This window comes from Pongo pygmaeus, chromosome 22 (genome assembly GCF_028885625.2).
Source record: "Pongo pygmaeus isolate AG05252 chromosome 22, NHGRI_mPonPyg2-v2.0_pri, whole genome shotgun sequence".
Taxonomy (NCBI): domain Eukaryota; kingdom Metazoa; phylum Chordata; class Mammalia; order Primates; family Hominidae; genus Pongo; species Pongo pygmaeus.
This window is the reverse complement of record NC_072395.2, coordinates 30,807,563-30,825,546: the sequence shown is the minus strand read 5'-3', so window position 1 is coordinate 30,825,546 and position 17,984 is coordinate 30,807,563. Positions and strand designations below refer to the sequence as shown.

At 32.5% G+C, this 17,984-nt stretch overlaps 1 protein-coding gene across 1 annotated transcript in view; it reads left to right on the top strand.

Annotated features, from left to right (window-relative positions):
* The window catches only part of TMPRSS15 (transmembrane serine protease 15), a 141,732-nt gene that overhangs the window by 19,006 nt on the left and 104,742 nt on the right, over positions 1–17,984 (top strand). Inside the window, exons 4-6 of the mRNA XM_054468823.2 lie at positions 954–1,105; positions 5,249–5,284; positions 11,920–12,051. Of these exons, the coding sequence (XP_054324798.2) occupies positions 954–1,105; positions 5,249–5,284; positions 11,920–12,051 (320 nt within the window). The remainder of the gene's footprint in view (positions 1–953; positions 1,106–5,248; positions 5,285–11,919; positions 12,052–17,984) is intronic.

The window sequence follows — 17,984 nt, the reverse complement described above, 5'->3', positions numbered from 1 at the left end:
GTCTTAAGCAGCCAAGTATACCCTGAGTGGCTAGAGTTTATTGAGGGGTATAGAATAAATATCAGAGCTATAGTTTGTCTACAAAGTGGTCACACCCTAAAATGATAGCATATGACAAATAGAAATGTAAGCAGGAGTGCAAAAATCCCCCAAGTATCCCTATTCACCAAAAATTTATTCATTTTTCTCTTTCTTTACACTGAAAAAAGTTACCTTTTAAAATGCATGGTATGGAGCAGGGGATAAAATAAAGGGGGAAGATGATTAGGGCTATATGGCTGAACTCTAATGCTATGTTTGGAGATCATGCAGGCAAGACTATCCCGACTCATGGACCTGAGATTGAATTTTTTGTGAATTCCTAATAGACCCAGATATCCTTGTTTTCTTTCTATACCTTGAAATCAGGGCATATTTTGATATTTTATATTAAGCAAAATAGAGAAGAAGAGGCAGATATAGATTAGTTGCCATAAGCTTGCTATCAGGCCTTTTAAAACTATGTAGAAAAATTTTCTTTGAAACCAGTGAAACTACCTTAGATTTCCCCCAACTTAGAAATTATCCATGAAAAACTACAAATCCATACCCTTCTTTTCTCCAAACAGTAAAATCAGAGTAAGTGCAAAGAGACCACGTGATTTTAACGCAAGGGTCTCGGGAACATCCTGGCCTGGGGATGAGTACTTGAACGTGGAACTCAGAAAAAATCAGATTTCAATTTTGCATCTACTTTGGAGTTTCTCTTCTCAAAAAAGCATTTAGTCTTTCAATTCACTTTTTCTTTCCCTCATGAAATAAAGATAATATTTGAAGTGCCTATCTTACACAGGTATAATGAGAATTAGCAAGATGATAACTACAGAGAATTTCAAAGACATTTAACATGAATTGAACACAAATCAGTTGAAGATGGCTGACTTTTTCCTCTTCTATCATCTTTTGCTTTGCAGAAATGGCAGCATTATAGTCATATTTGACCTTTTCTTTGCCCAGTGGGTGTCAGATGAAAATGTAAAAGAAGAACTGATTCAAGGCATTGAAGCAAATAAATCCAGCCAACTGGTCGCTTTCCATATTGATTTGAACAGCGTTGATATCCTAGGTATCTGTGAACATTATTTGATTTCTTTGAATCATTAAGCTATGAAATTAAAATTCTAGCAATATACCAGGGAGGAAGTGGAATCTTGCTTGACCTCAGGAACATGTCTTATTGCCTGAGGTGACACATTTACATGAGAAAAGTAGAATCTGAAGAAACCATATTTGAAGAAACTTATCAGTGAGAAAAAGTTTATAAAATACCAAATATCAAGGAGATTCTGAAAGTGTTGGCATGCATAGAAGTTTGTGGGTCTTATGCATTCTTTGCACTGGTCAAGCACACTCCGACTTCAGGAACTCTCTCTAGACATTGTTAGATTGTAAAATCCGGTGGCAAGGTCCAATTTCTAATTGAGAAGCTAAAAAAAGAAGAAAAAAGTAGAGTCAATGAGTTTGATCCCTTCCAGTTACCTATTTATAAAAATTAAATATTAATTTTTTAAATGATAAATAATTTTAACATAAGAATAAACCAAAAAAGAAGAAATATGGAACATCAAAAATAACAAAAATGTTTGTAAATGCTTAGATTGTTCCAAATTTTCCATTCTAATTATTCTTCATTCAATTCAATTCAACAAACACAGTGTCCTTCTTGAGTGTTGTTGAGAACAGTAGTAATTTGCCAAGGTCATCCAGATTCAATCCCTTACCCGTAAACCTCGGGACCAAATACATTTTGGAATTCAGAAATTTTTGGATGTTAGAAAGTTAGCCAATACATAAATATCTACACCGAGGGGAATAAAGAGAAACTCTAAATAGCTTAACTATTCAATTAGTTCAACTAGTTTTGCTACAAAATGAGATCAATCAGTATGTTTGCCTCTAAATCAAATACATAAAAACATCCAGGAGTTTTGTTTGTTTATTTTGTAATAGTAGATATGAGATTGTTGATCTCTACTTGCTTCTCTTCAGAGCATTGTTTCATCAAGCATACTTCCTCTTTGATTGAGTCTCCTGCAACATCTTGCAGCTCCTGTTCAGCAAGAACATAAATTCTTAGTCCTTCCTCTACTGATGGTTTGGACCCATGTCACAGCTGTTTGAGCAGAGGCTGTCTATTTTGAATCTTTGATTCAGATGAGCTGAAAACTACTACTGGCTATTATTAGCTAGAACAGGTGGTTTATCTATCAACATTTTTACTCTCTACATTAATCCTCTTATGTAATGTCATTACTATCCCCCAATCAGGGAGAAGACCAAAACACAGATACTTTTGGTAAATGGCCTTTTTCACACAGTCATTTAGACTTAGGCATTCTGACCTCTGTGGTCTGATCCTAATGTCTGTCCTCTTATCCTTTATACTAGTTTGTTTGTAATGTTTTTATCTTTGAACAATTTTAGTTGATTTTTTTCATAGTCATTTTTCTTTGTTGGCATGGAAAAATGAATATTTTCATTTTTTATTTTTTAACTTTTCAGGGTACATGTACGGGTTTGTTATATAGGTAAACTTGTGTCATGGGAGTTTGTTGTATAGATTATTTTATCACCCAGGTATTAAGCCTAGCACCCGTTAGTTATTTCTCCTCATTCTCTGCCTCCTCCCGCCACCCATCCTCCAATAGGCCCCAAAGTTGTCATCTTTCTATCTCTATTTGAATGTGCATTTGTTTCTGATGGTCTGTTCTAGCAAGCAAATTGACAGATTTGCTGAAACTTTTTTTCATGATTTCCTATATTCAGATCATCTGGGGGAATAGAGTTTGTGATTTTTAAAATTATATGTTTATTCAATGAAACCATATCCTTTGAGTTAATTTAGAATTAGTATCACAAGCGTAATAAACTGTTTTACAACATCAGCCCAAGAATATTCTCAACAAGTAGAAGTTACATTTAATTTGTTGAATTGTGTTCAAACACATTTATAAACACGGTACCAAGTTAATTGTATGTATTTCAGTTTAATATCCATTTGTATCATGTGAATTTTCAAATTTATAAAGTTTTAAATTTAGTTAAGAATTACATAGATATCTTAAAGTTTTGTATAATATGCTGTCAAACATAACAAAATTAAACCACATTATTTATGAAAAGTCACATAAATTTTATTTTATCTTCAGCGTCAACACTCTACCATGTATCGTTTACAAAACTTCAATAGGTTTTATAGAACCAACACAATTCAAAAATGATGAAATACTGAAATAAACCACCTAGTTAGTAGAAATGAATATACTTCTTAGCCCACTTATCATCAATATAGTTTTGAATAAAAACAAATTCACTATCACATGATTTTTCATGAGATATGCTTTGATTTCCTTTATATCTTGCATAGGTTAGTCTATCCTTTTAAAACTATTAAACATGTTAAAGTTCGAAGAAAATTGCCAACTTTTGTCTTTTATGTGCAAAGCACTTTTTACTTATATACCACTTAGTTCCAAGGAAATATTCATTATGTGAAAGATTGTTTTGCAATTGTTACCTTCATATATCTTAGTGTAAAACCAGTGGTTCTAGGTATACCAAGATGTGGCGTATCGTGTTATATTAGTTGGCTAAAATGTAAATTATTCTATAGAACTATGATTAATAAATGGATATATTTCTTAAATAGTTATAAAATAAAGCAAACTTTTTGCATAAGTAAATTGCATAGAGAGAATATGCAGACTCTGGAAATTTATCAAATGCATTACAATCAAATAATAAATAGGAAGATTTAGCATGGCAGAGGATAAAATAGGAACTCTAAAGGATCAGATGCCCTTTGAATGAATATTCAAGTTGTACTCAATGTTTTGTAATGTATTTATATCATAAACCCATGTGTTAAATCAACTTTACTTTATTCCAGCATCTTTGGAGAATTTTTCTACAGTAAGCCCTGCAACAACTTCAGGTCAGTGTTTATGGCACTTTTAAAAATACAACGTAGGGATCATCAAACTCTATCACCTAGGAAAATACACATTTTTTTCTTGCAGCTATTTCTGAGGCATTTAGTCTCATATCAAGTTGTAAGAAGCTTATATTGGTCAGGAATAACATAATTCATAATATTACAATGTTCCTAATGCCTCATCACTTATGCCAAGTATATACATTTCCAATTTCAATGTTCCTTTCATATTTTAAACTTTATATACAAATATATATGAGAGATATATGAGTGTGTGTGTGTTACATATGAGAGATATATGAGTGTGTGTGTTATATAGGAGAAATATATGAGTGTATGTGTGTTATATATGAGAGATATATGAGTGTGTGTGTTATATATGAGAGATATATGAGTGTGTGTGTGTGTGTGTGTTGTGTGTGTGTGACATCTCCATAAATGGCTCCAATCCTGGTGCCTTGGTGATGAAGCTATGGCACTTGGGAGGTCACTAAGGGTGAGATAAAGAAAGATCACTTTCAGAATATATTTCACTTTGGAAAGGAGAATTCAGGCTTTATGTTAACTACTCTATTCCAGCATTTTCTTCATCCCATCTTTTGAGCTACAATTACAAAACTTCATAGTTATAAAACTATGAAGATATTACTTTTGGTATAATAATCATGACAATTTTTATAATATTTGAAGTCTTATTTTTTAAGGCATCCTCTTTAGCCAGGTACTATATTTTACAAACATTACCTATTTCAATTATCAGAATGATTTTGTAGAGAGGTCGTAATATTTTTCTATTTTAAAGAATAAATTAAATAATAAGTAACATGCCCAGGGTCACACAGCTACTAAGTGTCAAACTCAGAAATCAAAAGCAATTCCTTCTGATTCCAAAGCCCATGGTCTAAGCATATCCCACGCTTCTCTTTCATATAGCATCAAATTAACCTGGAACATTTACGTCTGTGGTCATTATGAGATTAATGAATCCTCGTATTTAGTTATTGATCATTGAATAACCTTGTCTTCTTTAGTTAGAAAATAAAAAAGGAGTTAAAAATCTAAAAACCTCTATGCTACAACTCTAAAAATCATCAAAAACATAAAAGATTTATTTTTAAATCCAAATACGAATGACATACTTCTAAATGGACACTAATAATTCATAATAACTTTTAAAATTATTAGGTTAATTATTATACAGAATGAACGTACAGTAAATTCCTGGTAATTAGTTTAAAATAGATAATAATTATTTTAATATAATTTATTTTTCAGACAAGCTAACAACCACCAGTCATCTGGCAACTCCAGGTCAGTTTTAATAATATTATTATTATTTTTTGAAAGAAAGTTTTCTATTACATTTTATTTTAGGCCCCTGAGAAGTCTCTGATGCCTTAGCAATAAATATTGTGCCTATTTTATAGACAAGAAATCAAGAGCATGAAAGTCTGCAGTTTTAGCCCTGGATTTCACCAAAGTAAACAATATATTTAGGGCTAATGCCTGAGTTCTCAGATTTCACTTTTATCCTCTGTCTATTATTAACAGAACTGTGATTACCTATTGATAAGAATGTCACCAGTAGTATCAAAAGGTTTCAACTAAGGAAGCAGATTTTATCAGATATTAGGGATTTATTTCCTTTGATTATTATCTCTGCATACAAGTTAGACATGCTTGCTTCCTCCTGTTAACACAGTACTTGTGGCCAACGCAGAACCAAAGTAGCCTTGGATTCATTCATTCATACAAGAATTTTTTTTAAGTATCTACTTTGTGCCAACTCTCAGTATGTATCTTTGGTGTGCCAATTTCTCTGTATTTCTAGGAATTGTCTGCTGTGCTTCTGTCAATCAACTAAAATACCTTCTCTGGTCATGACTTAATCTTCATATAAAATGTCCTGGGTGTGTCACTAATCCCTTTAAGTAAATTCAATAAAGGCAATATTGTAGATATTCAGTCAGCTCCCAACAATATCACTACCGTGTTCTATTATTAAAATTTACATCAAATATTATATACATAGAGGGAAAAAATTGTAAAATTATAAAAGCCATTCTTGGCAAGGATAAAGAATTCTTGCATAAAAATTGTTGGTGTAATATTTGAAAAGCAAAGTGAATCAATCAAAATGCTTTAGGAAACAAGCCATCACAATTCTAAAACCCATAAAGATCTGTTATGATAGAAGAAGGCTTTCTGCAGTTGTATTTAGGTTATATCCAAACAGCAGCACAACATATTGACAAAAAACAAAAGAAAGCCTGCCACTGAGCCCACATTCCTGTATATAATGTGGAAAATTATTTACAGCCTCTCAAATCCCCTTCCAACACACTTTTGAACAAATGCTTTTGGGATTGATAATGGCTAATTCTTTTGGTTTAAAAATAAACTGAATAAGTAAGTTGAATATATTTTGAAAAATGTGCTCCTAAAACCTTGAAAGCCAGTAACAAGTATCCAAATTAATGCCATTTTTCTATTTGTTCAATGGTTCATCAAATGATTAATCTAATTCAAAGTCATTAAGGCCCTCTTAGTTGTGTAAAATGTCCTAATAGTAGTACGTAGAATGAATTAGGTAGAAACAGTGTTTTAAATAAAGCCAGAAAGCACTGGACTTAAAAGAAGGTTTTCTCCTTTACTATTCTGAAGACATACCTGTTAAAAGTATAAAGAATTGGCTGAAACATCTGCCCAATTTTCTCTGGACAAAGAAAGAAATGATGAATGAGGGGTCAGAGAGCGTGGGAAAGTATCCCACCCATCTTTTTCTCTCCTGATGAGTGGAGCAGAAATCTTCTTTTCTACATGTAAACTACAGAAATGGGGGGCAGTGTACACTTAGCCCTGTCTTTCACATTTTGTATAATTGATAGTCAAAATAAAGATCAAAAAGTAACATACATTCTCAATCACTAAAAAGACATGGGTAAATTCACACATTACCTAATTTCAACAATCAGTCTATACGTATTTGGCAAGCTATCTAGCCTATTTGAACTTTATATTTATTATCTGAAAAGGAGATTAAAATATATTTCTTGGAGAACGATCATGAGAATTGAAAGAGAGATAATACAGATACCACTGTACCGTGGTCAACATGGTGACTGCCACAGAGAAGAAGCAGGAGGAACAATGCCAGTATTATATCCCTACTTTCCTTCCCCCTTCTGAGTTTGATGAAACAGAATCGAACAAAACAACTATTTGGATACTTTATTTAAAAGATTCATAAAAACCCTAAATTTAAAACAAGATTATTATACTGGGTAATGCTTATTTTGATCTGAACTTTTATTTCTCCAAAAAAACTTTGTTTCTAAACATTTTCTGTTATCAGAGACTGTATTGGATTACCTTAATCAATTCTCAAAGTATTATTATAAGGTAAGTAGGTGGTGAAATATCATATTCTTTTTCTTTTTAGTGAATCCATGTACTACATAAGTGCCTAGTCATCCTTGCCATTTATTCCTCTCATACGGCAAGATACTATGTATTTATAGAAGGGAACGAGGCAATTAAACATGAAAACCGCATTTTCCAAGCAGTAATTTACTATGAATATGCCTTTCAGGGATGTTAAGTTTATTTTCATTTTTATATGCTTGGAAGACAGAGTTTGAGAAAAATCAACAGATGCATGCGTCATATACCTGATATTAGTGCTGTTATATATTCTGCCAAAGAGAATTTTTTGTGATAACGGTACAAAGTCCATGAGGATTATGCTGTATCATTCAGCTGCTTTTGTTGCCAATTACCTTTAAGTTTTACTAACCCACTTAGTACATTAGAGAAGGACTGGAACTGAGGTGACATTATACAGATTAATTTCTGGAGCGCTACAGAGTGCCTAGAGGGAATGTTTTGGCAATTGCTCCCATGTTTGAGGGATTTCTACACTACAGCTTATGTTCTAGTCCTTTGTCACTTACTGTAACTTACAGCAATAGCTGCAGAAAACAAAAGTTTCACTATCATGGGCTTTCTCAATCTCACAAAAAATGTAATCTTGCTACCATTCCACTATGTGAAAGAGTTTGAGGATTGAAGAAAAAGAATAACTGGTTGATTTAGTGAAAAACATGAAATTGGGCCAAAACAACCTAAGGTAGAATTATGTTCTTCGATTTAATTACTTCAAGACTGAGATGCAGAGATTTTATCTGATACCAAATGTATTGTGACTTTAAGAATTGTTCTTTTTCTGCACTTGAGAAAAGAACATTTATATATTGCTAAGCAACTCTCCTCTAATTTAAGACATTCCTACTCACGTGGTATCAAGACTACTAAAGAATCTTTCTACCAATAATTTCATTTGGATTGAAAAGCCATAGTCTTGCTTACAATAAAATTTAAAAAAGAAACTAGATTTGTTCTACACAATAAATGAGAATTTCTGTAAGGTGATATCTATTTTCCAGTATAGCATAGTGAAATAAAATTGGCCTCTAAAGGCAAACATTCATGGATGAAGATTCTGCTTCTCCTATTGAGTAAGCTATCAGGATCTTGAGCTTAATTTGTCTTAACCAGTTTTGGCCACCAAGTACTATTATCCCTTTTCAAATTGTAGGGACGATAAAAATCTATGATTTCCAAACCATGGTTTCAATTTATCATGTTGTATGTAACATCTCTTACAAATTATTTGGAAGGCAAAAAATAATGGATTTTAGTCTTTTTACTCTCCACAATGCCTAGCACAGAGCCTGCTCTCTGTAGGCACAGGAGGTTCCTAATGTCAAATCACTGGAAATTGTTTGGACATTAGATCACTCTGAAATAATCATCTTTGAGTGTATATTGAATTCTTCATGTTACAATACAAATGAATAATTAAAGCCTTCTATTTGCAGAATTCCAAGTAATACTAATCTACTGGTGTGTTTGCATAATATGTCAAAAGTTAGTGTTCTGAAGGTAAAATACCACATAGATTACAGAAAACAAGTGCACTTTTTCCCACTGAGTTAATAATGCCTAATATTAAGGAAATTTGATTAGCTTTTAATAAATGAAACCAATTATTATTCTCTTTGCTTACTTTTCTTTAACTAGAATTGATAAACTCCTTTCCTAAAAATTGTCTGTTGGGAAGCACAATTTGGTACAGACTTCTTAGAAAAAAAGAAATATTAGAACAATAATTAAGTAATGAAATGCAAACCAAGTAATACTCAAGTCAAGAACTCTAGTTTGAGAGTGCAAAACCATTTAAATTAAACTGGCATCTGGCTGGGGTATAACAGCTAATGTTTTAACTAATGATTTTTCTTAGAAATTGTAATCATATATATTCATGTAGGAAATGAAAGAGTGAGAGAAGACTCAGTAAAAATACAATTTGACAAAAATTTTAACACTCACTACCATTGTATAAGAATTACATGCATATTTTTCATACTAGTTTTAATATGGGAAACTTCTGTTTCCTCATGGACCAAGTCAGTTGAAGAATGTTTATGAAACAGTCTGGAGAAAGACAGAGTGCAACTTAAAAGAGTACCTAATGTTCCAACTTAAATTCAAAATACTTCAAACTAGACTCAGTTTCTACCCCTAAAATTTGTTAATCTCATAATCACTATTGTGACTAATGGCCATTAGTAACCCAAATGGCCTCTTCAGTAATTCAACTGCCAATTCCTTAGCATCCCATTCCTCACCTCCACTAATGTTGTTCAGAAGCAGATGTAGTCACTGAAGCTCATCAATTTTACCTGTAAAGTAGCAATTGAGTCCATGTCCCATCTCCTCTGCCATTGTGAGAGTTCTAGCCCTCATCTTTCATGTGGACCATTGAAACAGCTTCTCGAGTGGTCTTATTCAAGTGATGTTTCACACGGTCCAACAACTGCCTTTATGAAACATGGACTGGTCATATTGCAGATATATGTAAAATCTTCCAATGTCATCGCCTATTGAAAAATATTTCTAACACTTAACAAAGATAAAAAGGTTCCCTAGAATCTGGTATCAAACTGCCTTCCTACTATGCCTTCCATAAACATCCCACCATCTAGGTTAGTGAGACTCATCTGTTTCTCATACATTGATGTACTCTTGACACATCACTAAATACATTCCATATCTCTCTCCTCCTGGTGCATTTCTAGGTATACATCAACAGCTAATTTAAATATGACCATTTCTGTGAAAATGTCTTTAATTCTTGCCTTAGAAGGAAACTAATTGCTTAAACTTTGATGCTCCCATAGCACTTTTTAAATCTCTCTCTTTAAAATATAATTTGTAAATAAACAAATTCCCCCCCTGAACTTGAAGCTTCATAAAAAGAGAGAGGCTCTGCCTTACTCATTCTTTTATCTCCGTCTCTTAAAATTCCATGACAAATATGTGTACAAAATAAATACTTGTGGGGTCAATAAATGATTATTCATGAGATCAATCAAGTCCAAGTGGTATCACTTGCTGGTGTGGTTTTGGGGTCCAATCAAGAGTTCAACAGATACTGAACAGAGATGTGATACATCAGGAAGTGAAGCAACCATGAGAAGCATTAGGACAGCCAAAGTGATATATGTTCCTAGCTGTATCCTAAATTCATCTTTGAAATGCTGAATACTTGGAATTCTATTAGCTACTTGTAAAATAAGACACAGTTTTAAGTACAGTGCTTTATTTGGTTTATGTATTTATAAAGCATGTATGAGATTCTATGAAATATTATGCATTTTCTGGATTAATAACTCAATGGTTAAGGACTTTTGATGAATAGCTCTTAAATATCAACAAATATATGCATTTGAGTTTATTAAATAATATTTTTATTATTATTTATTATTCTCCTACATGGGAGTACTCTGTCATTTGAGAACAGCTTTGATCTTTACTCTGTCCTATAATTTTAGATGTTGGGTGTTCCATGAATTTCCCATTGGTTTATATTCATTTTAATTACAGCCAGTTACAAATGTCTAATTTAGTTGTATGTAGACTCAGCAAAAATCTATAAATGTTTTTAATTAAGAAGTAACTTAGTAGATTCATTGACATGGGCATTTTTACTTTTCCAATTAATTTTATAGAGCAGAAGGAGGAATTTTAGATTTTCATACTTTGAAAACCCAGCAGATGGCAGTACAGTTCTGGCTTTAAGATTAAGAACAACAACCAAAAAGAAAAAAAAATGCTGATGAGTTAAAGATTTCCAAAACTTTTCACCATCGTTGTTATTATATTCAGAGGCAGAAGTATTCAAATTTCCACACTGGCCTAAAAATTTTTTTTTAAAGTCTTTATCTTGTAGGCGTATAAGAATATGGCTTATTTTCAGAATTGTTCTTGAACTTCCCAAGTTAATTTCTAGAAGTAAAATGTGTTTCTTGGTGCATCTCTAGACTTAAGTTTATGAAAGTGAGGCAAGTGAAGGACAAGGCAGGCTGAGAGGTGTAAATTGTTCGGATCCCCTCCAGAAGATGGCATGAAACCCTGCAGGGGTGTGTTTACAGTGTACCCCCTAAGAATCTCTGACCCAAGGAACAAAGAGATACTGAACAGAAATAGCCATTAGGTTTCTTCATTGTTCAATGTCACAATGCACTGGGAATTTTAAGTGCTTATCTTACTTTAAAATGACTTTGGTTGGTAAATGTACTCTACAGAATAGAAACCTTGACTTAAGCCACTATATTTTCAAATAATAAGCTTATGAGTAAATAAAGTGGCCGCTAGATGTTGTAGACAATGTGATAAGCTTTCCAAAATTGCCCCACATGAAATTTCAAAATTTTAAATGCTCTAATTTTACAAATGATTGATTTACAAATGAAATAAATATTCCTATGGCAGTTGAAGAACATACTTATAAGTAAGAACCCCAGTGGCAAAAAGGCCTATTAAATATTTAAACATTGTACATATCGCATCAATTGGAAATTAATTTCAGTTGTTTTTTAAAGGAAATGTCTCAATAGAGTGCCTGCCTGGTTCAAGTCCTTGTACTGATGCTCTAACGTGTATAAAAGGTGATTTATTTTGTGATGGAGAAGTAAACTGTCCAGATGGTTCTGACGAAGACAATAAAATGTGTGGTAAGTTCTCCCCTCTACTCTCTCCCCTTCTGTTTTATCCTCCCTCACTGTAGACACACAAACACACACACACACACACATTCTAATCTCAAATACCTGAAACTACTGAAGAATGAGCGATTTAAATAGCTATTTTTATAATATAATACAAAATCTAAAAATAATTGTATTAATATTTTCCTAAACTTTATAAATAATATTAAACATATTAATTAATTAAACAGAATTCCATTTGATCACTATAGAAAGGAAGATGTGATTAACAATGTCTGTCATAAATGTGGGGATGGGTGTTGCTAAATTTTTATCTCTTCTCTATATTAAACTAATCCAAACTATTATTAATTTGACTTCTTTGATAGACATTCTCACTTCTTACTAATGGTTTTCATGTTTTTTCACTATCATATCAGTCTTTTTCTTTCAACATTTTAACAGTACCTAACTCAATGAGCACCATATTAAAATTTTGACTGTTGCTTTTATTTGCCTCTTGTAGTTCTATAAATAATAGAAATAAGATATGAATGAGAACTTAATGTTCTTAAGTAAAACTTCCGTGTTTCATTTGTATATTTTGGCATTTTTTGAGTGTTAATGACAATAACGTTATTTTACCATTATTATTACTATTTGACACTTAAGTAGCAGTTACCATATACCAAGCATGGCTCTAGTTGATTTAAACATATTTACTCTTCGACTTATTTCTTCGTTTCATAGCTGGATTCCACTTAGAAAAGTTTGCTAGAAAGCAGCATCTAAATAGGTAATTTGTTTTTCTGTGTAACACATTTAAGAAGATTTCCACATAGAACTACAGTAGTTCTCCCTTATTAGTGGTTTCCACAGTTTCAACTACCTGCTGTCAACCACAGGGCACAACAGTAAATGGAAAATTCCGGAAATAAACAATGTATAAGTATAAAATTGCACATCATTCTGAGTATTGTTATAATTGTTCTATTTTATTAGTGATTATTGCTGTTAATCTCCTATGGTAGGTGTGTATGTATAGGAAAAAACATAGTAGATATAGGGTTCAGTACTATCCATGGTTCAGGCATCCACTGGAGGTCTTAGAATATATCCCCTGTGGATAAGGGGAGACTGCTGACTTTGGATAAGTCTAACTGATATTTTGTTTTATTTAACAGAAAGTATTAACTGCACATTTTTTGGTATGGCTTATAATCAGTTTTAAAACTGACTATAAATACAGTTAGTGCCCAAAGTGTGTTAAAGACTGTAGTTACTATTTGCTACACTTTTCTATTGTTACACTTTTCTCATCTTGCTTGATAGTAATTAAAGATGAATATTCTAATAACGACCAAAGTTTTAAAAGCCACCTATCCACTTAGTACACATTTTAAGAGCCAGGCAGTTGGTCTGTTTCCCGGTACCGACTCAACGAAAGGCAACTCTACTACAGAGATTTCCACTAAGCAATCCCGATGCAAATGTTCTTGGATAAAATTCAGACCTTTAAAGTTTAACTACATACTTTGAAGTGCACTCAGAACATATTGGAAGAAAGTGCAGGCTACAGAATATTTTTAATCTATTTTATATAACTGAGTTACTCAAAGAAGAAGAAAGCAATGTTCTTGCTTTGCTATGGCTTTCAGGCATTTTCCAAAATCTTTTCGGGGAGAATATGATACAAGTGTGCTATCATGAGGTAACAAAGGTGATGCTGATTTCTGTTTCAAAAATAATAGTGTACATCAACTTAGACACATGACTTTAAGCCAATATAATGATGATCAATATCCTTAAATTGAGGAAAAGGTATAACTACCAAAATATATGAATCAAATAATTGAAAAATGTACTGCACCTATTATTTTGTTATTATGCTCATGGAGTTCATAATTTTCATGATGAACTAATATCAATGCGTATAAAAATGAACTATAGGAATATCATGTAAGTGTGATAATTTGTCCTAATATAAGTTTTAATGCTATGAGTCATTTTTATGAGCCACTCTAAACTCAGGAGATGAGCCTCAGTATCAGAATGGAAGTAAGTATCTAAATTTGCTTTGAAAATATAGTCAAACTGCATTGTTACTTTTTAGTAACATGAAGAGTTTTTGTTTATTGAACCTTAGTAGTGACCAGCCTTTCATGTAACTAACTCTCAAGCTTGCACACCGTCACTTTCCATTTTCTTGATTCTCTTTTTATTTTTTGTTTAAAATAAGTATTGTATCTATTTTGGTAAATAAATTTGAATTATTTGTGGGATAATCTTGTTTAAATCAATCAATGAATCTATTTTTATCCGGAGAGAATTTAAGAGTACAAGTTGCTTTATTCATTTTAAGTTGCTTTATTCATTGATTATGGTGAGCCCACAAGCCTAAGGACTTTCAGCACCAGCTCAAACTTCCAGCAGCATTATTTCTACCTGAAAGCTGCTGTCCATCAATCTATATTCACAGAAAATTTTATAAAACTAATTTAAGAGAATTTTTCCAATATGAAGTTTACCTTTACTCTCTCTCTCTTATTGATTTATTTACTTTTTTGCTCCAGCTGTGAGCTCTAATTCTGGTTTGTGTTATTGATAGAGTCATATTAACATTATCTTCCTCGTGCAACTTCCTCTTTTAGTCTTTAGTTATTTAGGTTTGCACACTTACAGCTGACTATAGCTGAAACAAGATTTCTTTAAATTGTCTTCGTCTTCTGATTAGAATTACATCAGCAGGAAAGTTCACTTTTTAGCTGACCTATGAAAAGGAAAGATGCTGATTCACAGTCTTTAAGCCAATGCTTAACTCTTTGCAAGTTGGCAAGTGTTCTCATAGTTTGCATGCCTCACGTGTGGCTTGGTGGGTGAGCATAGATCATGTTTGATTTATATATCCTGGAGATTTGAATGCCATGAGCAAAGACACAATTAGTGAATATTCAGCCAGCAGAGGGAGTTCTTCGTGGGTCCTAAGTGCATACCCTTATGTGTTCCATGCTATTACAGGCAACATTTCTGATAGTGCAATCGAATGGCTGCTATAATTTGACAGGCTCATTTATCTTCTACTTAAATTTTTTTTTTCTGATGCTACACTAGAAAGCACTGCACAGTCTAGTAAGTCACAATCCTAAACACCCAGCCATCCTACTCATCCACAACTGGGTCATATATTTTTTCCTGAAAACCTATCCTGCTTCATTCATGGTCATTTGTACTATCAGGTTCTCCAGAAACATCCTGAAATTAAATGAAAAAAAATGTATAAGAAAGTGCCTTACACAAGCCTCTATCTTGAAAAGATAATATTTTGGCATTCTGAGCGTTGCTATTAGAAATAATTCAATACTACTGTAATTTTATTTTAAATACATTTAGGAATATTCTCTATATTTGCTTGAATGCAGGAATTGACTAGAGCCTCGTTAGAGCAGAATTTGACCTGTGGAGTATCCATTCCCACTAAAACTTAGTAACATGATAGAATACTGGACAGGAAAACTGATCATATTCTTTAGGACAGGCTAAATACTATGATAAACAATCTTAACAATAACAGTTTATTTATCACCTATATCACGGTGCAAGAAAGATGGCAAAGGGCTGTGCTCTAGGCATTCAGGATGCCTGCTCCTTACTTGCCACTCTCTCTGCCCCCAGAGTCCTCTACTGGATCCTTCACAACCAGCTGACTGACAAAGGAAGAATGTTACAGATATGTTCAGAAACCATATTTGGAAATAGACACAGTGACTTTTACAATCGTTTATTGGCCAACTCAGTCACATGACCTTATCTGACTCCAAGGGATTTGGGAAAGTGTAGTTTAATCATGTGCGCAGGAAAGAACTGAAACAGGGTTTGTCAAACATAGAACCACCTTTGAAACTAGAGACAAAACACGGCTTTCTGGAAATTATGAATCACAATGTGCAGCGCAAAGCTGTTGATACCTTTCCCAAAAAAATGCATAGTGAACAGATGGGAACGGTGACTAAAATTTTATCAGCTTTACAAACAGGTTTTTACAAATTCTTAAAGGGATCTTGTTTTGTTCCCTTTCTCTCTCTCTCTCTGTCTCTTTTGCATCCTCCTGTTTGTTCTGGAATATTATTGCAAATGTGATCTGTATTCTAACTTTAAGAACATTGAAAAAGATGCAAATCTTTAAAAAATTTTCTGTTTCTTCTTTTATTTATGCTTTCCCGCCTGCTTTTCAGTTCAAAGAGTGGGTGATGTCATTGCGATAGTGATAGATGTATATATATATATTGTGATATTAGGCAATATACCACAGTATGCTCTAGAATAAGGCTGCCTTGCTTTAAATTGTTGCTTGTAAGCTAGGAGGCCTTATGGTTGTTATTTAACCCATAGGTGCCTCAGTTTCCCCCATAACGTCATAGAGTTGTTATGCAAATTACATTCATACATATATAATAACTTTAGAAAATGACTGGCACATAGTAAACACTCTATAAATGTTGGCAGTTATATTTTAGCACTGATAAGACTGAGAACCCTACCTCATTGCTTCCTAAGTATTGTAACTCAAATATAAACTTTACAATAGCAGTAGACTTTACTACACTGTCTACAATCTTTGAGTCCATGTTATTTGTCGACAAACTGTGATTTAAAAGCTTTATATATCACATAAAATGCAAGCAAATACCATTTTTGTTTTTATGGTCTTTGAATCTAAGGCATTAATTGCCCTACTTGTTTGTCATGGTTTACAGTGGAAAAGAGAGTTGAAAGTGAGAAAAGAGATATGCTTTTACAACTAGAAAATTATTTAGCAAGTCATTAAAAGTCACATATTTTACTATTTATCTTCAAAGAATGACAAATTAGCCTTAATTTTCTTTGTTTGTTGCAGTAATTATTATGCATAAGGCAATTCAGTTAACTCAAAAAACACTATTTTTCTTTCTTTCCTGTGATCTGTGCTGGATTGTTCAGAATTTAATCCTTGCTTCTTGACTTATTATCTTTTCTTTTCTTATTTTTGTTCTTTTTTTCTTTTCTTTTTTTCTTCTTGGAATCAGGTTACCAAATTATAAGCTAATGAATTAATTCCTAGGCCATTGTTTTTAAGCAGACTTTGAATAATAAACAAGTTACCAAAGTAAATTTTTATGCACTTGAAAATATATATATACCAAAAAAATAGCAAAAACCCAATAAACACATGAAATTTTTATCAAGATTTCTATTTGCTATCTAATTTTTAAAGTATTGATTTTTATATACATAAAACATTTTGTCATAAAATAGCTTGTATTATGTAATTTGATAGAATCACTTCATAATTTTACGATGAGCTTTTCATAGCTCGGTTTAGAATTAGCTTATTCTAAACACTCAGATTCCAAAAACAGCAAATTAATTTTGACATATTACTTTGATTTTTCTAACCTCCATTAATGTTTCTCCGTATGAAGAATTTTTAATCTACGCAGAGAAAAAGACACATTGTAAGGGTCATAATTTTAGAATATTGTGTCAACATAACCAAGTAACTAACGAGAAGGAAAATAATGTAAGAAAGACTAAAAGTTGTGAAAATCAAGGTGGATTTTTGCATATGCTATACATAGCAAGTGTATGAAAAAAACAAAAATCTCTAAGTTATGGCTCCTGGTTCATGCCTCCAAGAAGATTTTAATCTAGTTGGAATCTATTCAGATATAAATTAAAGGCAACTAATAATGCATGACATTAAGGAGAAGTTCATTAAATAAATCTACTATGAAAACTAAAAGAGGAAAATGAGTAGTTATGGAAAGCAAAAGGCTTAATCAGGAGTATTGAATGAAAATATAGAAAATATTGAACTAGTTATCTCCCAAAGGAGCAAGAGTAATGAACTTTAAAAGACGGACTAACAGATTTGTTGGATGGAATTCTGTACAGGCCACTAGTACTATCATTTTCCTGGCCTT